At 25.1% G+C, this 26744-nt stretch overlaps 2 protein-coding genes across 7 annotated transcripts in view; both read right to left on the bottom strand.

The window, feature by feature from the left end:
- LOC122500335 overlaps window positions 1–4394 on the bottom strand; it is a 31072-nt gene extending 26678 nt beyond the window's left edge. For 5 of the 6 annotated variants that reach the window (XR_006301463.1, XR_006301461.1, XR_006301465.1 and 2 more), the window contains exon 1: window positions 4257–4388. The gene's annotated coding sequence lies outside the window, so the exon portion shown is untranslated. Of the gene's footprint in view, window positions 1–4256 lie in introns of all 6 variants that reach the window. The other variant, XM_043609221.1, reaches the window with a different exon arrangement.
- A 16799-nt stretch (window positions 4395–21193) lies between these two features.
- Window positions 21194–23931, bottom strand: LOC122500359. Its single transcript, XM_043609259.1, has one exon. It carries the CDS (start codon window positions 23716–23718, stop codon window positions 21736–21738), a length of 1983 nt encoding a protein of 660 aa, XP_043465194.1. The 5' UTR covers window positions 23719–23931; the 3' UTR covers window positions 21194–21735.
- Between the last annotated feature and the right edge of the window lie 2813 nt (window positions 23932–26744).

Here is a 26744-nt window from a genome sequence, read left to right as displayed (position 1 = left end):
AAAAATTAAAAAAATATATAATAATAAGGAAATAATATTAAAAAGTATAAAAAAACTGTTACCAACTTCAATTGGAATTTCCGTAGAGCGGTTCCCGTAGAATCGTTTCACGTGGGTAGGTATAATTAAGGGGTTACACCACCCTGAACGCCTGAAAATTTCAAAAATAAATTTTGACAAAACTACTAAAAATACAACTTTTTACTAATTAGAGTATAAAAATACATATATTTAACTGTAAACAAAATTTTGAAAAATGAAAAAATATTCAAAAATGGCGAAGATATGGCGTTTTTCGAAACTACATTTTTCGGAACGTTGTACATGATTTCTCAAAAACTACTCAACCGATTCTCTTTAAATTTTGTACCTACACAACTACTCAATAACATTCTCTATGGCATGACGTAGGATTTTTTTTATATGATTTTTTAAAAAAAAGTTATACATTTTTTAAAAAAATTTTTTGTACCAAAAATTTTAGACTTTTTTTTTAAGTGCTCCCATTTGCTCAAAAAAATTTTTCTTTAAAAACGGCTACGTCATGCCATAGAGAATGTTATTGAGCAGTTGTGTACAAAATTTAAAGAGAATCGGTTGAGTATTTTTTGAGAAATTATGTACACCGTTCCGAAAAATGTAGTTTCGAAAAAACGCTATATCTTCGCCATTTTTTAATATTTTTTCATTTTTCAAAATTTTGTTTACAGTTAAATATATGTATTTTTATACTCTAATTAGTAAAAAGTTGTATTTTTAGTAGTTTTGTTTTTAGTAGTTTTTAGTTTTTTTGTTTTGTTTTTAGTAGTTTTTTTTGTTTTTTTAGTAGTTTTTGTTTTGAAATTTTCAGGCGTTCAGGGTGGTGTAACCCCTTAAGGGAAGGTTACCGTTCTCAATGTATAAAAATGCATGAACATAATTATATAATAATTATATAATTATATAAACTTCTTACATATTTATATTATAAAAGAAATTAAAAAAGGTTTTTTTTAATCCATAAAGTAAACAAACAGGGTAAAAAATGAGTAAAAAACGATTTTTTAAAAAAAATGGAAAACGATAAGGCCCCCTAAATGTATCCTAGTTTAACAGTTTATCAAGAATACATGTGGGGCATTCCACGCCAAGTCGCGGAAATCATTTTGCTTTTGCATCTCAAATTTTTTTTCAAATATTATTTTTTCTTTCAGTACTCATTGAAATAAGCTACCATGATTTTTTTCAAATTTTTTCATAAAACGATTATTAAGAGGTACAGATTTTTGAAAAATTACATTTTTTACGTAAATTTTTTTTTTGAAATGCTTATAAATATGAAATTTTTTTTTAAATTTACAATAAGATTTAAAAAATTTTTTTAAAAAATTTTATTTTTAACAATGTATGTAACGATTAATTTTTTTTTAAAAACTAGTATTAAATTAACAATTTTTAAGCCTTGTCTAATTGTGGGCAAACAATGGGATCTATTTATTTTGAAATTTTTTATTTGTATTGTGACGTATAATTTTAACTAATTTTAATTTAGTGTAAAAGTTCTGCTTTACGTCAGGCAAAATCCGACGCTTTCAACAAAAATAATAATGAGAATTTAAATAAATAAAATCTCGCCGTCAGGCGCCAATTAATTTTGAAGCTTAATTAATAAACTATTCTCGACTCTTTAACAACCCGACAAACAACAACACCTCTGAGACGCTCTCAATCGTCAGAGGAAATTCTGCCTGAACAAGTTGGCAAGCAGAAATGCCAACGACGAGACACGACTGGTACAACACTGGCACGATACTGACTCACCAGATAACTCTTCTCGATTCCACTTTCCTACTGGACTCTCGGCGGCTGCTTCCTTCAAGGATAATTCGAGGGAAAATCCAAGGAAACAACTTCGCTTCTATTTACACTCTTTATTTATCCACAACTTTTTACACAAAACTCCAGTTCTCTCACAACACTCAAAATCCAACACAACTGTTTCACACTCTCTATATCAATGTTCTCTAACAACACACTTTCTACACATCTCGTAGAACTCTTTTTCAAGATGCCGGCGAAAAACTACTCACTCCTGATTCTCGCTTTTCTCAACACGTGCTCGGCTTCTTCTCTCTCCTCTCTCTAATAGACAGCGGCTCTGCCCTCTAGCACTTTCTCTCCTACTAACTAGCCGCGCGACACACATTCACCACTGATAGTGGGTCACACGGCAGTTTCGACTTTCTAAATTACCATACCAATTAACGATCACAGTTCAGGGATAATTCCGACAGATGACATGACGATTCAGAATTTCGACAAAATAAAGAACGACAATTCACATCGTCACAGTATACGCAGTAAAAACGGTAGGTATATTCTCTGAAGCATTTTAGTTAAAGACGATCCGAGCCCTGCGTGTTAAACTTTTCCTGTTTGTTGTAGTGAGTATAAAGTGTGAATTTCTACAACTAAAGCTTAAAAATACAAAAAATGGACTAAAAAATATTTTAAAAATTTTTTAAATATTTTGTCCAATTCTGCATAAAAAAGGAACAATTCATGTTTAAAGGAATTTTTTTTAATGAACCGTTTTTGAGTTATCAACAATATATGAAAAAAAATTATTAATTTTTTAAACAAATGACTATATTATTCTTAAAAATTATCATACAAAAATTTTTAACTAATGCGTTTTAAAGGTATTAAAACTAGGATCCTATATATGTCCATTTTTAATACACACGAAGCCTGTTTTGCAAAATACAAAATGTCAGACCCATTATGACGGATCCATTTTTCAAAAATCGTACTGTTTTGCTTGAAAGTGGTTTTTCAGGAGTTTTTGGGGTTGCCAATTACGAATCTAAAGTCAATTTTGCCAAATTCAAAATATCGAATTCAATATTAATAATATATTAATTTAACTATTATTTTCAATACGTGTTCAATTACTTCAAAGAATTAAACTATTTTCAAAAATTCTAATGAAATTTTTGTAACAATTCAATTTTTTTCAAAAGAATTTTAATAAAATTTTTCGTAGAAATTTAATAAATTTCAACAATATTTGTCAAAAATTCAATTATTTTTAATATCTACTATTTCAATAAAATTTCACAAAAGAATTCAATTATTTTCAAAAGTAATATGTGAATAATTCTTCGCAAAAATTCAACTATGTTTAAAAATTTCTAAAAATTCTGGTCATAATGTTAATTATCTTCGTAAATTTAATAAAATTCTTCTCCAAAATTCAATTATTTTCGAAAATTTTAATAAAATTCTTGGTAACAATTATTTTCAAAATCTCTTTATAAAATTTTTTTGCTAAGATCAATTATTTTTAATACAATTTTAATCAAATTTCTCGAAAAATGAAATTATTTTGAAAAATTTTATTAAAACTTGTCAAGATGATTCAAATATTTAATAAAATATTTATTTTTTTATATAAAGAGTTTAATTCTCGTAGATTTTTCTAATAAATATTTATTTAAAAATGAATTTCACTTAAAATTTTAGATTATAATTGAATAATGAAAGCATTATAGCGTGAATTTTAAAGAATAATTGAATTTTTAAAAAGGTTTCAAATTAAAAACTTTGAAATTCTGAATTTTTCACACATTTAATTAATAATTATGTAGAATTAATTTCTTCAAAATGTTGAATTGAATTTTTTTTTAATTATTTGAAATTATTGTATAGGTACTAATGAATTTAAAAATCCTCAAAAGAACATTATCAAAAATTATTAAAAATAATTAATTTAAAGAAGAATTTTAGTTAAAAATTCTAGAAAAGAGTAATTGAATTGAAATGATGAAACTAATTTTTGAAGAAGTTACAGTAACAATATTCTTATAAAATAAAGTATGTAATGATTTTGTCAAGTTTTAATTATTATAAAATCTTTAAGTTTTATAATAATATTCTTAAATGTTATTCAATTTGAAATTTTTGAAAAGCTTAATTTCTATGAAAAACTAATAATATGATTAAATATTTATTTAAACATGAATTTTGTGATGTTTTCAAATATTGCGTTTAGCAAAGTTTCAAATTTATGGTTTCTTGTGATTAAAATTTTTGACTTTTTAAAATTTTTTACAAATTCCCCAATTTTTTCCTGATAAGCAGCCACCCATTTTATAACTTTGTTGCAAAAAATTACCATTCACAACAAAGTGAAAATAATAATTCAGAGAATTTAAGCCTTAATATAAAAAAGAACACTGTAAAAATTGAAAAGAAAACACATTTGGTCAACTTACCGAAGTCAGTCTCTGCTCAACAATAGTTATTGGCACTTAATGTAAATATTAATTTAATTAATAATTCGGTGATACACGTTTCACATTGAGTTTTCGTAACGTTTTTCGAGTCGCTTCCATGTAACCAGTCGGCCGGCGACGAGATTGGAAATGACTTGGTCTCGCTGTGCAGTATCACAATTGCATTGGGTGGGGATTTCAACATGGTTGCAAACCCATCCCAGAGAGATTTACCAAATTTCACCAATCATTACATTTTGAGAATCATTCAATTATTCAATAAATAAATTACTTTTGTATTTGAATAATTGAATTCTCGTAGAATTTTCTATAATAAAAATTGATTTTAACATTAATTTTAGTTTAAAATTTAGATAATAATAGAATATGAAAATAATTTTTAAAAAGTTACACTAACAATATTCTCATAATATAAAATAATGATTTTAACACTCGATCGTCTTTAATTATTATAAAACATGAAGAATCGATCGTTATCGATAAAGTATGTAATGTTATGTTTTATAACAATATTTTTAAAGTTGATTAATTTCAAAAAGGTTTGAATTTGTAATTTTTGAAAATTGTAATTCCTATGAAAAAATAATAATTAAATATTTAAAATATTAAAAAAGAAATTATTGCTTTCGAATAATTTTACAATAATTAAAGATATATTCGTAAATAAATTGAACAGAACATTTTATTCAATAAAAATATGTTTTCCTTCATTTTCTAAAAATTAAAAAATTTTCAGTTTCATTTTCAATTACATTTTCTAATTGACATATATATTTTTTAAACCTTTTTTTCCTTTATTTTTAAAAATACTTTCAATTTTATTAAGACAACTGAAATTAAGAAATAGAATTGATGCAAATTATTTTCTTATGAAAATTGAGAATTTTCTACAAAAATAGTAAGAAACGGGAATATCTAATGTTTTTCTTCCCAAAAGAAAAAAAATGAGTCTCTAAACAATATTGTTATAGAGAAATATAAAAATGATGCATAAAATGGGTATATTTCCTACTTTTTAATAAAAAGTTGTTAACAATTAACGATTTTCTAGTATTTTTCATAAATAAAAAGGAGAATATTTTGCATAATAATTATTTAGATCAGTCAAACGAAATTTGTTATAGAAAAAAGCATATATAACAAACAAAATGAATATATTTTTTATTTGTTAATCGTAATTATTAAAAAATTCATGGAATTGTCAGGGAATTTTATAAAATCTCATTCTGAAAATTTAATTTTTTGTTTTTGAATTTTTAAAAATCTCAAGTTTTCAAGTTGACTTTATACGCAACTTTATGATTTTAAATTATTCTCAGAGTTGATTTTATAGAAAGGAAACATAAAATTAAATACAGACTGCATACCGAAACTCTTATAAGTTAAATGTGAGGAGTATTTACATACTTCATATTTGAGCTTATAAACACAAATTGTAATAAGACACTACTAGTCCTCTGCGGCAAACCTTTTTAGCCCGAATCAATTGCTAAAAATATTTCCTAGAAATTTATTCTGCTGTATACGGAAATTGATAACTAAAAATATCAAATTAATTTTGAATTTCCATTGTAAACTTAGGGTAGAGTGGGGTAAAAAAGCCACATTTTTACTTTTGATGCTGTAAAATCTGTATTTAAAATTTTTTTCTCAAATTTCCAATTGTTATTGAAAGTTTAGTTATTAAGTTTGAAAATTCTTGACGGAAATATTTTTTATCTCATGAAAGGACTAAGTTATAAGAGTTTTACGAAAGCACTGTAAGTGGCTTTTTTGCACCACCTGGTGGGGTGAAAAAGCCACCCTACGATTTTAGCAAAACATGTTATCAATTTAGGTATTTTTATAGTTTTCCTTTATTTATATGACAAATAGTCTTATTTGAAAAATATTTTAATAATTATGAAAGAGTTTTTAGCAAGCAAAATTGAAAATTATATTAAGTTTACCTGTTTTCGATTTGCACTTTTAATTTTTCGTACCTTTTTTAGAAGTTCTCTTTAAGTTTCACCACAGATAACATATTTCGTTGCAACCGTTTATTCATTGTTTATTTTTTTAATGCACTTTGAACTACTTTTTCGTCGTGTTTAATTAATTCTATTAAATAAACACGAGAAATTTTGTAAAATAAGAAGGTTAGTTTAAATAGCTAAAACAAGTGAATTTCAAAAAATATTCAATGGATTTTTTGCTCTGGCTTTTTTACACCCAAGGCCAGTTATTAAAAAAGCAAAACTAAATTTTTAATTCAGTTCAATTTCCAAAAATTAACATTGCCCACAAAACACAGTATTTTTCTGCAAGTTTGCATCCAAGTTTGCAGCAAACTTGCCTTCAAATAAAAATGTCACCCTCTTGGCAAGTTTGCAATGAAAACTTGAGGAAAATTTGCAGCAAACTTTCTAAAATACCTAAAAAATTTTAAAAAAAATTTTTTTTTCAAATTGCATATATTTTGATGAACGATGCCTTCCCTGCAGGGAAGGTGACTAAAATATAGTGCGCAGCTCTAGATGTCATAGTAAACTACTGCGCATACATTTAAGATTTTGATATTTGGCGCAAGTTTGCTGCAAACTTGCAGTGCAAACTTGCCAAGTGGGTGACATTTTTATATTTATGCAAGTTTGCTGCAAACTTTCAATGCAAACTTGCAAAATTTGCATGGAAAACTTGCAGCAAACTTGCAGAATATGTCTGTGCTTTGTGGGTGTATATACGTTTTCGGTATACTTTTCTCCTTATGTACAAACATTTACTTTTATTATTCGTTCACTTAATCAGATTGTAATATGTTTGAAAAGTTCACCAAAATGTTTTCAAAAAAGCAACAAAAAATTAAAATTACAATAAAAACAATATTAATCTAGGTACAACATTCAAACTAGATTCAAAAGTTGCGTATTACCTAATAGTACATATTTATATTCTAAACAGCTGATAAATCGGCTTAATAGTTTTTAAATAAAACTCAAATGGCTTTTTCACCCCACTCTACCCTAATTATTATTTTTTCATAGGAATTAAGATTTTCAAAAATTTAAAATTCAAACCTTTTTGAAATTAAAGCCACTTTATACCCACACGGAGAGAAAATAAATATTAATATTTGAAAAGTATTCTACAATTTATGAAGAATATGCGACAAAGCGAAATTTTGGTATAAAAACACTAAAATTGAAAAGAAATTACACATAAAGTATAAATAAATTATAAAGCAATTCAAAAAGTGATATTAAGTGAGATGACATCTACGGTTGAATACGACCAACAAATTATCGTTTTGTAGATAATGTTACCTACAACTGACAAACTGGACATTCATGTTCTTTGCCTCCATTGAAATTTGCAGTTTTCTACTTGACCATTGGCTGATAATTTACATGTGACAGTGTTACCTACAACTGACAAACAGGAAATCCATGTTCTTTTTACAGTGGCGCCTCCATCGAAATTTGTAGTTTTCTACTTGATCATTAACTGGTAATTTACATCCTACTTTTCTACATGACTTACATACTAATATTAATAATTTTATTTCAAACTTTCATTGTATTTTATTTATAAATTTATATAAAATGTTAGAGAAGTTTTTCGAATTTTATCATTTAAGTTTTAATAATGTCATATAAACAGTATAAAACAAATTTAACAAAAATTATTATTATTATCAATTACTTACTTTGTTATAAGTGAAAATAATTTAATTAAAAAATTTTTATTGTATTTTATTTAAATATGAAATATTAGAAAAGTTTTTTTCGAATTTTATCACTTCACTTGATTTTTAATTTTATTATATAAACAGTGTAAAACAAATTTAACAAAAGTTATGTACACGAAAATTTATATCTCTAATTTCTAACAGTCTCAGGAGTGACCGACCTACGCAAACATATTAGATTAGATTAGATCTTCCTTATATACTAATTGGTCCCGCTTTCTTTACAAAATTTGTAGGGTAGGAAAAAAAGTGATTTTATACAAAGTTCTCAAAATGAAATTAATTTTCTATTAGGAATTATATAATGAATACAAAATAAATAGTACTTCCTCCTTCTATGAGAAAAAAATAGAAATAATAAATTCCGTACCAATTTTTCGTTAAAAGAGATTCCATGGGACGCATGATTATTCCCCAAATGTCATTTTTCCGAAATGTCATTTTACCGAACTGCACTTTTGCGAATAGTCATTTTTGCGAAAAGCCAATTTTGCGAAATGTCACTTTTGCGAATTGTCATTTTTGCGAAAAGCTATTTTTGCGAATTGTCATTTTTGCGAATGGCCATTTTTACGAATTGTCAATTTTCCGAAAAGTCATTTTTGCGAATCGCCATTTTTACGATTTGTCAATTTTTCGAAAACTCATTTTTGCGAATTGTCATTTTTACGAAAAGACATTTTTGTGAAATGTCATTTTTGCGAAAAGCCATTTTTGCGAAAAGTCATTTTTACGAATTGCCATTTTTGCGAATTGTCATTTTTAGGAAATGTTATTTTTGCGAATTGTCACTTTTGCGAATTGCCATTTTTGCGAATTGTCATTTTTAAGAAATGTTATTTTTGCGAATTGGCACTTTTGCGAATCGCCATTTTTACGAATTGTCATTTTTGCGAAAAGTTATTTTTACGAATTGTCATTTTTGCGAATTGTCATTTTTGCGAATCGCCATTTTTACGAATTGTCAATTTTCCGAAAAGTCATTTTTGCGAATCGCCATTTTTACGAATTGTCAAATTTCCGAAAAGTCATTTTTGCGAATTGTCATTTTTGCGAAAAATACAATAGAAAACTTGTAGGTCTATAAATTCACTATTGTATTTTTCGCAAAAATGACAATTCGCTAAAATGACTTTTCGAAAAATTGACAATTCGTAAAAATGGCGATTCGCAAAAATGACTTTTTGGAAAATTGACAATTCGTAAAAATGTCGATTCGCAAAAATGACAGTTCGCAAAAATAGCTTTTCGCAAAAATGACAATTCGCAAAAATGACAATTCGTAAAAATAACTTTTCGCAAAAATGACTATTCGCAAAAATGACAATTCGTAAAAATGGCGATTCGTAAAATAGCGATTCGCAAAAGTGACAATTCGCAAAAATGACATTTCTTAAAAATGACAATTCGCAAAAATGACTTTTCGGAAATTTGACAATTCGTCAAAATGGCGATTCGCAAAAATGACATTTCACAAAAATGTCTTTTCGTAAAAATGACAATTCGCAAAAATGACTTTTCGGAAAATTGACAATTCGTAAAAATGTCGATTCGCAAAAATGACTTTTCGGAAAATTGACAATTCGTAAAAATGGCGATTCGCAAAAATGACAATTCGCAAAAATAGCTTTTCGCAAAAATGACAATTCGCAAAAGTGACATTTCGCAAAATTGGCTTTTCGCAAAAATGAGTATTCGCAAAAGTGCAGTTCGGTAAAATGACATTTCGGAAAAATGACATTTGGGGAATAATCATGCGCCCCAGATTCCATATTTTTGCAAATATATTAATTTAAAAAATGACATGTGGGTCAGTGGTTAGAGTACGGGGCTTGAGTCCTTTAGGTTGCGTGTTCGAATCCCGCCGAGGGTCAGATATTTTTATTATAAATTGCACTCAGAAAAAAATTGTGTTCGAATCAAATAATACTCTAATTTTATATAAATAAACCCTACTTTCAGGTTATATAATAAATTTAATAATAAATTTTGTTTAAATTGAAGAAATGTATTTACTTGAATCAAAGAAACATTTTAATACTTCAGTTTAACAAATTATGCATTCGGAAAAAGAATTTGGACAACCGAAACAATCTTTTAGTTGAACTAAAACCAAAATAATTTTTTTTTGAAAAATAATTGAATTCTGCAAAGAATTTTCAATTTATTAAAAATTACTAAAGTTCTTCGAAGGATTTTATTAAAATTTTTATAAAGATATAATATTTAATTCTTTCGAGAAATTTAATTAAAATTGTATTGATAAATAATTGAATTCCTACAAATAATTGAAATTCCTTTAAAAAATTTGTATTATTTATTGAAAAATAATTTAATTCTATCGAAGAATGTTACTAAAATTTTTAAAACATTAAATTCTTTTGAGAAATTTTATTAAAATTAGACTAAAAGTAATTTTATTATTCAGAAAAATATAATAATACATGTAAGTGTTTTTTGGATTATATTTAAATGTAGTATATGGAAAATAATTATATTTTTTCGAAAAATTTAAAACAATATTTTTTAAATAATTAAATTCTTTCAAGAAAATGTCTAAAATTGTGTAGAATAAGTGATTAAATTTCTACGATGTATTAGATTTTTTTTAAATAATTGAATTCTAGCGAAAAATTTAATTAAAAATGTCTTAAAAACAAATAAATTGCTGCTTAAAATTTTATTAGCTATATATTTATGAAAATAATTAAATTCTTGACAAAATTTTTCTTCAAAATAATTGAATTCTTGACAAGATTTTGTATTAAAATTTTTGAAAATAATTGAAATTCTGTGAAGATTTTTGTTATACATTTATAAAAATAAAATTGAATTTCAACGCATTTTGAATTTTTGAAAATAATTATAATAAATTCTTTCGAGGAATTGTATCGCAAAATTTTTTTAAATATTTGAATTCTTTCTAGAAATTTTTTAAAAATTATACTAAAAGTATTTGAATTTTTTACAAAAAAATGTTATTACCTATAAGTTGAAAAAAATTAATTCTTGGGAAGAGAGGATTTTTATTAAAATTGTTGAAAATAATTAAATTCTTTTCAGAAATTTTATCAAAATTTATTTAAATAATTTATTTCTCTCGAGAATTTTTTTTAAAACATACTGAAAATAATTATAAATAATTAAAAATATAAATAATTAATGAATAATTCCTGCAAGCATTTATAATATTTATGGAAAAAATTTGAGCCTTCCGAAGAATTTTATTAAAATTTTCATAAACAAAAATTATATTTGGTTTCAAACAGTTTATAAAATTAAAATTTTTTTTTTTTAAACAAATGATTTCTTTCAAGAAATTTTATCAAAGTTGTATTAAAAATAATTGAATTTTTAAACATTTTTAAAAAAAACTCTGTTCAAAATAATAAAATTCTTGTCAAAATTTCAATTATCTTTATAAATATAATAAAAAATCCTAGAAATTTAATTATTTTCAAAAGTTATAAACTTCTTCGGAAAAATTCAATTATTAAAAATTTTTTTTTAAAATTTCTCTTCAAAATTTAGATTATTATTTTTATAAATAATTAACTTCATCCTGGAAATTTAATTATTTTCCAAAGTTCTGATAAAATTCGTGCAAAATTTAATTATCTTCAGAAGCAAGAAAATTCTTCGCAGAAATTCAATTATTTTCAAAATTTTTTTATTTAAATTCTCGTCAAAATTTCAATTATTTTTATAAATATATCAAAATTCTTCTGCAAAATTCAATTACTTTTAAAAATTTTTTTAAAAATCTGTTCAAAATTTCAATTTTCTTTATAAATAATAAAATTCTTCTCTGAAATTTAGTTATTTGTAAAAATTTTAATAAAATTCTTGTCAAAATTTCAATTATCGTTATAAATAATAAATTTTTTTTTAAATTTATCGTCAAATTTTTATAAATAATAAAATTTATCATGGAAATTTAATTATTTTCAAAAGTTTTGATAAAATTCTCCTCAAAATTTCAATTATCTTTATAAATATCAAATTTCTTCTGAAAAATTTAATTACTTACTATAATGTCTTAAAATTTTTTCCCAATACATCAATTATTTTCATAAAAAATAATAAAAAAAATTTTTTTTTTCATAAAGTCTTATAATATAAAATAATGATTTTATCACTCAGTCATCTTTAATTATTATAAAACATGAAGACATCGATTGCTTGAAGTGATCGATTTCTTCATATTTTATAACAATTTTTTATTTAAAAAAAATTTTTTTATTAAATTTAGTTTGTGTACTTACCTGTCACATATTATTCTTAACTTCATCTGTTCAAGTAAATATTGAATAAAAAACACTTCATTTGCTTACAAAATTATCGAAAATATAATAATTAATACCACTACTACTGATAATTAATAAAAATATTATTAATAACAATAATAGTAAATATTAATAAAAAATAACAGTAAATATTAATAAATAATAATAGTAAATATTAGTAATAATAACAATAATAATAATAATAGTAATAAAAAAATAAAAGTGAGCTAGGAATGGAAATAAAGACACCAAAATTTTAAAATATGTAATTATTTGTATTTTCTCTCAGGTTTAATAAAATTTTAATCTCATTATTCCTATTATTATAATATAATACAATATGTAACACAATAATATTATTATTATTATTCTCTGGACGATTTTTCTCGCAATTTCATTAATTTTTTTAACAAATACAATTGAAACGTCATTTTTTTCTTAAATTTTATTTTGTCTTTCGTTTTTCTTTTATTACAGTCGCACTCTCTCTTCTTTTTTCTATTCTCACCGCGATTAATCACAATAATAATTGTCAAATAATATGCTCAATTCATTTATATAATAATAGAGTAAAAAAAAAATTTTCACAAAATTCGGAGACATACTTTTATTTAAAAAAACATTTTTTTCAATATATATATATATATATATATAGATATCATTTTTAAATTTTCTCTATCACAAAAAAATATATAATAATTGTCGCCTTGAAAATTTTAATTCGATGCGATTTTAATATTTGCATTTAATTTTCTTTTTTTGATAAATCACAAGAAAAAAATTACATTTTTTTTTATCTAAATCGATTTTTTCGTCTATTAATTAAAAATTAATATGTACAATGTATACAGTGTATAAGAATATTTTTTTCCTATAATTCTTAAAATTAAAAGTTTTTCAAAAGTGATTTTGATTTTAGTTTAGTGAACAATTTTTGTTACGCAGTATTTTCTTTCTATTTGTTATTCAACCTTTGTGGAAATTAATTCAGTAATAAAATAATTAATAATATTAATTTATTTAATTAATATTAAATTTATTAAATTTATTTAATAATATTAAAATAATTAATAATTAATTATTTTGAACTAGGAGTGAATTTTTCATGCGGTAAATAGACCTCTGATGGTATTAGGATATCACTTAAAAAATTGTACAAAAAATTGTTCTCGCAGCGTCTCGAGCGCCAAAATATATAAATATTACAATCGCCAACTAAATATTTAATAAAAAAAAAATTATAAGCTGCTTTTGACTATAATTAATATTGATGTTTTTTTATACATAATTCTTAAGTTTAAATAATTTATTGTTAATAAAAATTTTTTTAAACTATTTACAAAAATAATTCTAGAGAGTGATTAATTTTCTCCTAATTTAGATATATATATATATAAAATATATAATATTTATAATATATATAATATTTATATAGTATTTATAATATTTATAATTAAATTAAATATAATTAAATTTTAATCATATTTTCTTTTAATTAACATACACCTATTATTAAAAAAATATTAAAGCTATTTATTTTAATTTTAGCACCGTCATAACATTTCGTTCATTTTATATTTTAAAAATTTTACCAATATGAAAAATCCGCATCCCAGTTGGGTGTTAAATGGCAAAATAATTTTTAATCTTGACATGATTAATTTCCACAAGAATTAAGGCACGTTTTGTTTTACAAGAGCCGGAAATTGATAATTCCAGAAACATTAGGAGAATATAAACATATATATAGATATCTTGATTGTATGTATAAATTATGATAATTTTTTTCTGTTTATGTACAGATAGAAACAATTTGTCGTAAATTCTTTAGAGGCTCATTAGGGGTATCAAATATTAAGAGTTGTTCAAAAAAAAAAACTATTTTTTCTGAAAAATACTGGACTTTTTCAAAATATTTCATGTTCCTAAAGTTTTTTTTTTACACGGAGAAAACGAGTTTAGTAACTTTTTACTACACGTGACGCGTAGTGAAGAAAGAAGCAAAAATTTATAGGTTATGTTTGTCGACGTTTTACCTCGAATAAAGGATTCTTTTCGAATTTTTTAAAATAAAAATAATTTTTACTGAATATTTTAAGTGTATAAAGAGAAATTGAACATAATCCGTTTGAATTAAAAATCAACCCTAACCTATAAATTTTCGTTTCTTAAGTTTCTTCGCGACATTTAAACTGAAATTTTTAATTCAAGAATTCATAAACTGAAATTTTTCTACAAATTTTTACTAATTTATGAAACAAATTTTACTATTTTCGAAAGTCAAGATATTTTTTTTCCTTTTGCCTTTTCTTCAACGCTAATTTAGGAAAATATTGCTTACAAATGAATTACAATATTATTATACAAATGAACCTTACGTGTCGTTAATAGACTCTGGTAGGCAGCGCATTTACAAAAAAACGCTAATATTGTATATAAATATAAATATATTTTTCCAAAATACATACGTCCCATTTTTTTTTACTCATCAGTCATTTATTGCTATATGTATAATATTATATTCTGTAATCGTTATGGCATTATTAGTTTATTATGGCTTACGATTACGCTATTTCTGATCCAGTTTCGATCAGTTTTTTTTTGTTTTCCGTTTTTTTTCCTTTAATTCCTGTTTTTTTCCATTTTTACCAGAAAATAATTTTTTAAAAGCAGGAGTAAATTTTTTTGAAAATCTAATTCCACTCTTTTTATAAAATAGAGAATCAAAATTTTTTTTTTTTTTTTATTTTTTAAATAGAGGTCCCTGAAGTTAGCGTCGACGCTAAATTTTTTTTTTAATGCAAAAATATGTAGAAAAAACAATTTTTTAAAGCTTTTTTTTATTTATTTATAAATCAATATCCCGCAGTTTTTTAATTAAAAAAGTAACCTGAACTTAACTAAATAAATAAAAGAAGTGAAATTAGTGCAGTTTTTGTCTCTAAACACCCCAGAACGTAGTTTTCGATACTTAGCGTCGACGCTAATTTCAGAGACGCTAATTTCGAAATTTGGTTTTATAATTCATTTGAATTTCAATTTGGTTCTAAAATTCTCGAAAAGCTATTTGTTCTGATTTAAAATAAAATATTTTTCATTGCGTCCCTGAAGTTAGCGTCGACGCTAAGTGTCGAAAACTATTTTTTCGCGTTTTTAGAGACAAAAAGACACTATTTCACTGCTTTTAATCATTTAAAGAAGTTTAAATCACTTTTTTTTACCTAAAAGCTTAAAAAAATTGTTTTTTCTTTCCATTTTTGCGAAAAAAAAAATTTGACGCTAAGCGTCGAGGCTAACTTTGAAGGGGCCATGTCACTAAAATTCTATAAACGTTCAAATGAAAACTGAATTAAATTGGAAAAAAAGTTCTTTTTCAAATTCAAGTATTGAGCCACGGATTAAAAAAAATAATTCATAAAGTTTCAAAAAGTGTAAATAATTTAGAAATATAATTTTTTTGCAGTCTACGTATAGACTTTCTGGTTTAGATAATTTTTTTTTTTTTTAATTTAATAGTTTTCAATTTTTAATAATTTTTTAATATATTTAATTTATATTCCAAATTAATATTTATATTCAAAAATTAATAGTTTTGTTCAAAAATTAATATCTTTATTCAAAAATTAATAATTATATTAAAAAATTATTATTTACATTCAAAAATTAAGTATTATATTCAAAAATTAATATTTCTATTCAAAAATTAATTTTTGAAAACATTTAAACACTGAAAAAATATTTCATTCATTTGAACGTTTATTAAATAGAATTTTTCGAAATACGTTGCTTTTAAATGAAACACTTTTTAGGAAAAGATTTTCTTATCGGAGATGAAAAAAGATTTCCAAAATATACTCTTTCTTAGTGTGTGCAAATAGAGATATCTGTTAGTTTTTCTGTTTCTCTTTTGGACCCCTGAATATATACAATAAGGCACATAATTTAATTTTTATATAAAAATTTATTAATTTTTTATTTTTTTTATTTTATGTCGAAAAAAAATCCCGAACAACTTTAATTATCGTTTAAAAATTTTTTTCCTCATAATTAGCGTCCTTTAAAGTTAGCGTCGACTTTCGGCGTCAAAAATTGTTATTTAGAATAATTTTTCCTTTTAGAGGCAAAAATGGTTCTTTTTCCCCTGGGAGTTAAAAAAATTAAAAAACTAGAAATAATTCTATTTTTTATTTTGATTTCGGAAAAGAAAATTATTTTCGACGCTGAGTCGACGCTAACTTCAGGCCCCTTATTATTTTTTAAGTTCACATTAAATTTTTACTACTTTCCAGAATACTTCACAGTATGAGTAATAAAAGTATTTTTAGTAAAAGTTTTTCCTTTCAAAAAAAGGCACAAGAAATTGACTTCATTTTTCCTTACGACGAATCTTTAATCACAGAACTATATGTTATTTTACATTACAATAACAAATTTTGGTTTTAGATTTAAAAAAAAACATTTTTTAATTTTTTAATTCTTTTCAATTATAAAAATATTCAGACCCAATAAAAAAATAATTTTTTTTTATAATTTTGTCCGTAAATTCTTAAAAATTCTTTTTTTTAAAAAACTAACTCGATTTTAATTATTAAAAATGACACTTTCCGGTGAAAGGGATTTTACGGGCCAAAAATTATAGGTTATGTTTAGGTAAGTTTTTTCAGGTTTTTTATGGTTTTTTCCTTAAGATTCATTTTTTACTTATTTTGAAGTCAAAAAGAATTTTTATTGACTATTTTACTTTACTAATTAATAAAAATTATTTTTTTTTATTCAAATAATTAAAAAAGAATTGAAGTGAATCAAAAGCAAAAGTTAGCTAAACATAACCTATAATTTACAAAAGATCTTTTTTTGCAGATCTTGCAGATTAAAATATTTAATGAGGTCCCTTTCATCAAAAAGTAGAATTTAGTGGGAAAAAATTGAAATTATATCGAATAATGGAAAAATGATCGAATTGAAAGTATCGAACAAAGGAAAAAAAATTAAAAGTTAATTTTAAGTAACTCCGATTTTAACTAGAATGGATTCTTCTATTTTCTTTTTAGATAAATTATTATTCAACTTATATAAAATACGCAAGTGATGCATATAGAGAAATTTTTTAAAATTCTATATTCAACTATAAATTCTGTCATTGCTTCGCCCTTTTTTATTCGTTTTTCTAACCTTTAAAAATATTTATCAATATTTATAATTCATTCTTCGTAACAAACTCGTATCTTAAAGACAAAATTTATCAATATATCTTTATTTATTTATTTACAAAAAAAACCCCCCATTTATATAAAGACAAGAAGGGAAACAATTTTATATATGCATAATACTCTATTTCGTCCATTTGGAAGATTATTTTTTTGAGCAAAATTCATTGCCCAACTCTGAGAAATATGTAAATAATTTTTTTTTTTTTTGAATAAAAGAAAATATTTTTAAAAATTACTTACAGAATTCTCAGCTTGGTATTTTTTGTGTGTGTGTGTTTTCTCTTATATAGTTTCTCGAGTTAAAACAATTTATTAAAAATTTCTCAATTCAGAATAAATTATTTCTAGACTCGCGGAAAAGTTATGCAACAAACATATTAAATATTCGACGATTGATATTAACTTTCGCGAAGTTTCCGATATTATTTCAGTATAGTTAGGGAAAAAAAAGCGTCAATGCTAATCACTTTACTGATAACAATATATATTGTGTTGAGTTATTTCATTCTCTTTGGAAAGTTTAAAATATAAAAGAAACTTCAAATAGTTTTGTTCTAGTTTTAATTTTTAATTTTATTTTTTTAGCAAGACTTTGAAGAAAGAAGAAAATTCTATTTTTTTTATTACGAACTTATTTATTACAAAATCAAAATTTTAAGATTTTTTCTGAAAATGATTTTTGAATGGAATAAAAAGAAATGTATGTGCAATAAAAAAAAATTTTTGTTCTAAAACACTATACTTTTTTAGTTGAGGAAGTTAACAATTTTTATCGTCAATAATTTAGAGGAAAAATATTTTTCTATTCAAATTTTTTTTTAAGATTTTTTTGTTCTAATTTTTAAAAAAATATTTTTGAGTTCAAATTTTTAAAAAAATATTTTTCAATTCAAATTTTTTAAAAAAATATTTTTTTAATTCAAATTTTTAAAAAACTATTTTTCTTTTCGAATTTTTTTAGATTTTATAATTTTTTTTTATTTTTTTCTTTTTTTAAGTTTATTGATCGACAATTTATTGAAAGAGAAACGTAAAAATTTTGTCAACTTCATCAAATTTTTAAAATTCAAAACTCAATTTCAGAAAATGAAAATTTGATCCCTTTTTCTAGTGAAGAATTTTTTGCAAAGCATTTTGAATTCTCTTTTTCTTTCTCCGCACATTTTTTAAGTTAAACGTCTTTTTTTGTTTGAATTATAAAAAACTATTTAAATAGTAAAAATATTACTGTAAATTTTATCGTCATTGTTTTTTTTATAAAATATATTTAAATGTAATATATTTATAAATTTCTTTAAATTTGTATTTAAGTTGAACATTTTCGAGAAGGTTCCATGTGGAAATTTATCATTAAAAAGTAGATGAAACATAATTTTCCAAAAGTTCTTCCATTTATTCAAAATCAAATAAATTCAATTTTTCATAATAATTGTAACTATTTATGATTCTTTTTTAAAAAAATGTTATTAAGATGAATTAATGAAAATATTTAACCAACAAATTTTGAAAATAACTGATTTTCAAAAAATTATAATAAAGAAATTCTTGAAATTAATTTTTGAAATACATTTTTTAATAATTTTTTAAAGGTAATAAACTTTTTAATTTATACAATTTTGAAAAATTTCCAAATAATTGAAATTTGGTAATTGTAAAAAATCAATTATTTTCAGTTATATTTTTTACAAAATTTCAATTACTGAAAAATTTGATAATTTGTTTAATTCTATATTCAGGCCTTGGATCGACTTCAAGACGCAAAAAAAATTCGCTTCAATCGATTTAAAACAGAAAAAAAGTCGAAAAAGTCGTTTATTTAATTTAGTGTTGTCACAAAAATTTTATTTTCTATTTTTCTGATCTTTCACTGATTTATAAATTCAATTATTCAAAATTTGAATAATTTCGTTAAATAAATATTTAAATACTTTCTTTTTTATTATTCGGGAATAAAATTTCAAAAATTTCTATTTAATTATACATATAAAATTGAAAAATTTCCAAACAATTGAAATTTGGTAAATTATATTAAAAAAATATTTGAATTTTTGAAGAATTTTAATTATTAATACGTGATTATTAAACATGATTTCTCCAAAATTTTAATAAATATAAAAAAGTAAATTTAAAAAAATTTTAATTTACTTTGTTCAAAGTTAATTAAATCTTTAAAAATTATGACGAAAAAATAAGTTTTTTTTTAAATATTGTAATAAAATTTTTCAAAAAGAATTGAATTTCGTAAAAGAATTTTTGTACAGTTAGAAAAAATAATTTTTTAAAGAATTTTGATTAAAGATTTTAAACATAATTGTTATGTTGTTAAAATGTTAAAAATAGTTGTAAAAAATTGTAATGTTATTATTTTTTTTATTTACTTGAATTTTTGGCAATTTGTATTTGAAAATATTGAAAATAATTGAATTTTAAAAAATTAGAAAGCAGAAATTCTAAATTTTTTTTTGAAAAATATTTCAATAGAATTTTTAGAAGCTAATTTTCATTAATTACCTAACATTTTTAAATTTACACTTGAAAATTCTTCATTAAAATTTTTTAAGAAATCAATTATTTTCAAAATTTGCAATGAAAATTTTTTAAAAGTTGATTATCAAAAATTTTTATAAAACACTTTGAAAGAAAATCAATTATTAGTTCCAATTAAATTTTACAAAATTTCAATTATTGAAACTCTTTTTCATTGTAAATTTTGAAAATTTATTTAGTATTTATAAAAATAGTTGAATTGTTTAGAAGAAATTATTAAAATTTTAGGAAATAATTGAATTTTATAGAAATATTTAAAAATATTTGAATTCTTCCGAGAAATGCAATTAAAAATTGTTTTGAAAATAATTGAATTCCTGCAAAGAATTTTACTATTTAAAAAAATAATTGAATTCTTGCGATGAATTTTACTATTCATAAAAATAATTGAATTCTTGCGATGAATTTGACTATTTATATAAAAATAATTGAATTTTTTTTAAGGTTTTATTAAGATTTTAGAAAATAATTGAATTTATTCCAAATAATATTAAAGTTTTTTTTAAATTGAATTCTTCCGAGGAATTCAACTAAAATTGAATTCAATTTTCAATTATTTTCAAAATTTACAATTAAAATTATTCAAAAGTTGATTTTCAAAAATTTTTATTACTTTTATTTATTATCAAAACTCTGTTTTATTGTAAATTAAAAATTTTTTGACAAAATTTCAATTATTGAAACTCTGTTTTGTTGTAAATTTTCAAAATTTAACAAAATTTCAATTATTGAAATTCTGTTTTGTTGTAAATTTTCAAAATTTAACAAAATTTCAATCATTGAAACTCTGTTTTGTTGTAAATTTTCAAAATTTAACCAAATTTTAATTATCACAACTCTGTTTTGTTGTAAACTTTCAAAATTTAACAAAATTTCAATTATTGAATCTCTGTTTTATTGTAAATTAAAATTTTTTTTACAAAATTTCAATTATTGAAAATCTGTTGTGTTGTAATTTTCAAAATTTAACAAAATTTCAATTATGAAAACTTTGTTTTGTTGTAAATTTTTAAAATTTTACATCAATTATTGAAACTCTGTTTTGTTGTAAATTTTGAAAATTTAATTAGAAAAATTATTTAAAAATAACTTTTGAAAATTTCTCTAGTTATTTTTCACACTATATAAAAATCGAAATAAATTGGATTTCATACTATAAATTATTTCAATATTTGATGGAAAAGTCGAAAAAGTCGTAATTTTTGAAAATAAGTCGAAAAAAGTCGAATTTTTTTGGAAAATAATCGAAAAAAGTCGAAATAGTCATAATATCCAAGGCCTGCTTGTTAGGGATTATAGAAACTTTTTAAATATTAAAAGATGTATTTTTCTTGTCGTTCAGAATTATTAATAAAAATAAAATTTACTTTTACAAAAAAATCTAGAAAATGTTTCTTTTTTGCTAGTCTCTAGAATTTTATCCTCCAAGCTTTAGTCTTTCTATAAAAACTCCTTAAACTTTTTAAATTTCCGATTTCAAAAATCTAGAATTCAACCATGTTCCAGAATAGTCTCAAAAATGATAAATTTCCCCACGGAAACAATTTAAACAAAAAAACCGCCTTTTTTTCCCTCCATTTGACTAAAAATCTAAAAAAAATTAAAGCTGTTTTAAAAATATACGTACATTGTATACATATTTCTGATATGATTCACAAATTTTTTATCTCGAAACAAAAAGCTATGATTTAGGTATAATGAGGACTGGTTGGATACCTAACAAAGGCGCTCCTAACAGGAGAGGGAAAATCACAGTAAGAAGTGTGCTGTGCTCTCCATGAGATAGGTACCCTTAGACTGAGTTCAAGGGCATAATCGTAGCCCCTCCCTTCATTCAGATTGCAAATGCCCTGGCAATTATTATTGTTGTTGGTGTTCATCATCGAAAGACCATGATCCGTAGGTTTGCTGATTGGATTATCCAAATAGGGTTTAAATAAAATGGCATCCTTCTTCGAAGACGGTGGTGTGGAAGTTGTAACTGGTGCAATGGGTCCCGTTTGTACTGTACTGCTGACAATTTCAATTTGTGGATTCATTTTCGGCTTTACTAGGCACAATGGTGTTTCCTGTGGAGGTAGATGTGTCTGCTTCGCTCCCTCAAGGCAGAGTTTCTTCGGCGATGGTGTCACTCGATAGCAGCAGAAATCAGAAGCTGATCGTTTATTGTCACTCGGGGTAATATTGTTGTAATATTGGTTCGTATCCTTGTTGGTCTTGAAATTCGAGAAATTCTCTTGATAGCATATGGCATTGTCGGTGCAACACGATAGGGAACAAAGTCTTGTTGGTGATGTTTCACAACAGTAAAGTCCTCCGGTTCTTAGATCCACGGGTGCTTCTTCCGGTAGTTTGTAATCATTTGAGCCTAAACGTTGGCGGGAATTACCGCCACGACGTGCGATTTCACCTCGGAGTTCGGTCTCTTGACCGAGCCATTTTTGCACTTGACGACGATTAATGCCGAATTTTCGGGCAGTGGCACGTTGATTGCCAGAGACAATGACGTCTTGATGAAAGGCGTCGAGGACGTTGATTTTGAAGCGGAGGGAGAATGATCGTCTTCTTGTTAGTTCACTTGTTGGGGAATTGTCGATGGCATCTATTTCGCTCTCGGAGCAACTGCTGCTGGAACTGACCGGACCATGTGGACTCGAAGAGGTTGAATAGGAGTCTGGACCATCTTCTTCCTTCTGAAATTCTAGTTCTATCTTTGTCTCTCGTTTCTCGTCTTCTTGGCAACAGGGCTTCTTGGAATCCTGGTAAGGGTGTTGGTGCTCACGAACATAGTGCATAGAGGGACTTTGTTGTGTTGGTTCAAAGTGAGGGGTCTGATGATGTGGAGATAAAAATGAGACCAGCGAAGCACTGGGTGATCCTGGCATCTCATACATCCCTGGCGTCGCCGCTGAGTCTGGGCTCGCTCGTTCCGCCTTTATCTCTGCCGGTGCGTTCAGTACTGTAATTCTAGTATCCTCGGGCGAATCCACATTTCTTATTTGTGATAGAGATTCTTCCTGATAGGGGGTTAGTGTTTGATATTTCACATCACCCCGAAAACCCGATGGGGACTCATGTTCATATCTCTCGGATATGTAGAATTTTCTCTCCGATTCGGGCAGGAATTTAAGATCCGGCAAATCCGGAGTGTAGCCAACTGGAGCTAGTGGAAGAGTGGGAAGGAAACCGAATTCAGCAGTGAGGGGTGAATTTCGAGAGGGTGGGGACCCCTGTTGAACAGGCAACAACTCGTCGCCATGCAGTCTGGCGAGACTGAGGTTCAAGGCCGGCGATGATGGGGAGACGTCGGATCCAGAATTTTCTTCTGATTTCAAAATTCCATTAGAGTTAGTTGTACTAGTTGCTTCTGCTCCAATCTCCGGACAACTGCTACGTAAATTATCCTCGCATTGTAACCATTTTTGTATTTGTCTTCGATGAATTCCATATTTTCGTGCGGTGGCTCGTTGATTACCACGACAGTCAATATCATTTCTATAGGAATCTAATACTTTTAGCTTGAAAGCTGGCGCGAATATCCTTCGACTACCCATCACACCCACTGTTTTCCTAACCGTTTGCTGATGCGGATGCTGATTTTCTTGCTTAGCTATCACAATTTTCACAGAACTTCCTTCACTATTGAGCACATCGCTCACACCATGAGCCATAATGTTTTCACTCACTTTTGAATTTCTAAATAAAATCACAAGAGAAGAGAAATTCACAAACTTAAATATAAAGAAACACTGGCAACGACGCGCGAATAAAATTTAACGCGTAACATTGCACGAAGCAGCCTGGTCGCTCTGCGCACGGAGTTCCTTTTAGGACTTGGTAGATGCCGTAACTAATTTTTATCCCCACTCGTCGGCAGCGTCTGCTTCCCACTGAATGTCTTTCCCCACCGCTTTAACCGACTTGGTCACCCCACCTCACCCCCGATTCGCCTCTCACTTCTATAGAACTTCTATGCTATGTACTCGCCCCTCTCCTCAACTCCTCTCACTGTCGATGTCTTCCCCCCCCCTCTCACCACAAACTGATTCCGCGCTGTTGCTTTTCTCACTACAGACGCAGACGGGATAAAGTGTATGTACTTGCAGTATCTTATTATGTAGTTTATTCTTACATTTACGCTACCGACCTAACCTCTAGCAAGTTCTCTTTCGGTTTCTCCGACGGTAAACGTCACCACAATGACGTCTCGGCGCCATGTTGTCTGCCTTGCTGCCTTATATGTATTACATACAACAGACTCTTTAGCTCGCTCTTTAGCTCTTTTGCAAATATAGAGAGAAAAACGGAAACTTTTCCGGAAGTTCGAATTTTTTGAATATACATTCTCAATTCTAGAATAATATTTAAACATAATTTCTAAAAATTTCTACAGAAATGTTTACCATCCATTTCTGTATTTTAGAAATATTCCCGGATAAAGTTTTATTGAAACTGTTTTGAGTCCTCGATTGGAAACTGGTTAATTGAATAACAGTCCTAAACCATCCGCAATGTATCTATAGACATTCTGAGACAGTCGAAGGCAGAAAACTTTTTAAAATATACTAATAATCTTCTTGCGAGAATCAAATCTCATTATCAGAATAATTTCATAAAATGATTATTATTTCTTGCGTATACAATCTCAAGTAACCTTGGTATTTATGCAATATTATTATGCTAAAGAATGCGAACCAAGTGGAACTTAATAATAGATTTTGCCTTTTAGTTTTAATAGTTGTACAAAAAAAAAAAATGCTGATAATTTTTCAGAATATTTTCGAAAATAATATTCACTCTTGTTTATAATACGATTTATGTTATATTTGAAAGATTCTAAGTAGCAATATATTGCAGCATCCTTACATATCAAACTTGCAACATAGGAATTTTTTTGATTGAGAAAAGACGAAAAGTTCGTAAATTGTACCGATATAAATTGGAAAATTTTGAAAAAGTTACAAATGATGGTAGAAATTCAATTATTTTTCAAAAGTGTAATAAAATTCTTCGCAGAAATTCAATTATTTTCAACAAATTTTAATATAAAATACTTGACAAAATTTCAATTATTTTCAAAAATTTGCCTCAATTCAATGATTTTCAATATCTATTTAAATAAAATTTTCCTATTCAATTATTTTAAAACAAATTTTAATGAAATTCTACACAAACATTTAATTATTTTCACAAAATAATTAAAATTTCACCAAAATTCATTTATTTACAAATTTTTTATAATAATTCAATTATTTTCATAAGTAGGGGAACATAGTCTAGGTCGGCCACCTTTTTGACTTTTGTTTATAACTTTTTTTTAAAAATGAATTTTGACAATTGAAGTATATGGTTGGAAAGTCCTGTTTAATAGGAACATTTTTTCTGTACAAAGTAAATTGACAGGTTTAAAAATGAAAAAGTTATAAAGATTTAAAAAAAAAAAAATTTGTAGTCCAGGTTGGCCATTACAGTCAAGGTCGGCCATGTTTAAAATTCAAAGGGCATTAATCGTTAAAAAATAAAATAACATGTTTGGAGTTACGGAAAATTGATTCTTTATTGTTTACAGTTTGTAACTTAATGAAATAACAAAATAATAACAATAAACAATATAAAAAAATAAATATAAATAAAAAAAAGTTTTGCACTAAAATATTAATAAAATTAAATAAAAATATTAATAAGATGATCAATTATATTATGAGTTATACAGAATTGCAGTTTTTGCAAATGAAGTAGCTCGTCCTCATCTTTGCGCATTTTAAACACATAGTGGCCGACCTTGACAGTAAGTAACATTAGCGAATTGTTGTAACCATAAAAAAATACGTTTCGGGATTCGATTTTTTACTTTGTTTTCCTTTCAACCATGAGTCCCACAAATTTTCTGCATACTTGCCTTGACGATTCAATTTGTTTTTTATCTTTTATTAATGGTTTTTCACATTATGCACAAAACTTTTTTTCAGCTTTTTTTGTACCGACGTCACAGAAAACACAATTTTCGATTTTCCGAAAATGTAATTGAACAAAAAGTTAGGTTTCACTAAGACAAGCTTCGACAAATATGCGCGTAGGTGGCGCTAGTGAACTTGACAAAAAAACGCGAGTGGCCTACCTAGACAGTAGACCAACCTTGACTACATTCCCCTAATAAAAACTCCAAAAAAATTCCATTATTTTCAAAAATAATCAAATTCTTGGCAAAATTTCAATTATTTTCAAAAATTGTCATCAAAATTTAATGATTTTTAATATCTATTATTTCAATAAAATTTTTCAAAAGAGTTCAATTATTTAAAAAAATTTTGATAAATTTCACAGGAATTCAATTATTTACAAATTTTTTATAAATTTCTTCGCCATAATTCAATTAAGTTTCATAAGTAATAAAAACTTCATAGAAATTCAATTATTTTCAAAAATAATAAAATTCTTGGCAAAATTTCAAATATTTTCAAAAAATTTCCTCAATTTAATAATTTTCAATTATATTATTATTTTCAAACTTTTTAATAATGTTCCTGACAAGAATTCAATTATTATTTTTATAAATAACAAAATTGTTCGCAAGAATTCAATTATTTTATAAATAGTAACATTTTTTTGTAAAAATTCAATTCTTTTAAAACTTTTAATAAAATTTCAAGGAAGAATTCAATTATTTTCTTAATTCGTTATAAAACTTTTCAAAAGA

Source organism: Leptopilina heterotoma, unplaced genomic scaffold (genome assembly GCF_015476425.1).
Source record: "Leptopilina heterotoma isolate Lh14 unplaced genomic scaffold, ASM1547642v1 Lhet_183, whole genome shotgun sequence".
Taxonomy (NCBI): domain Eukaryota; kingdom Metazoa; phylum Arthropoda; class Insecta; order Hymenoptera; family Figitidae; genus Leptopilina; species Leptopilina heterotoma.
The sequence above is the reverse complement of the archived record's forward strand: the minus strand, read 5'-3'. Positions and strand labels throughout refer to the sequence as shown.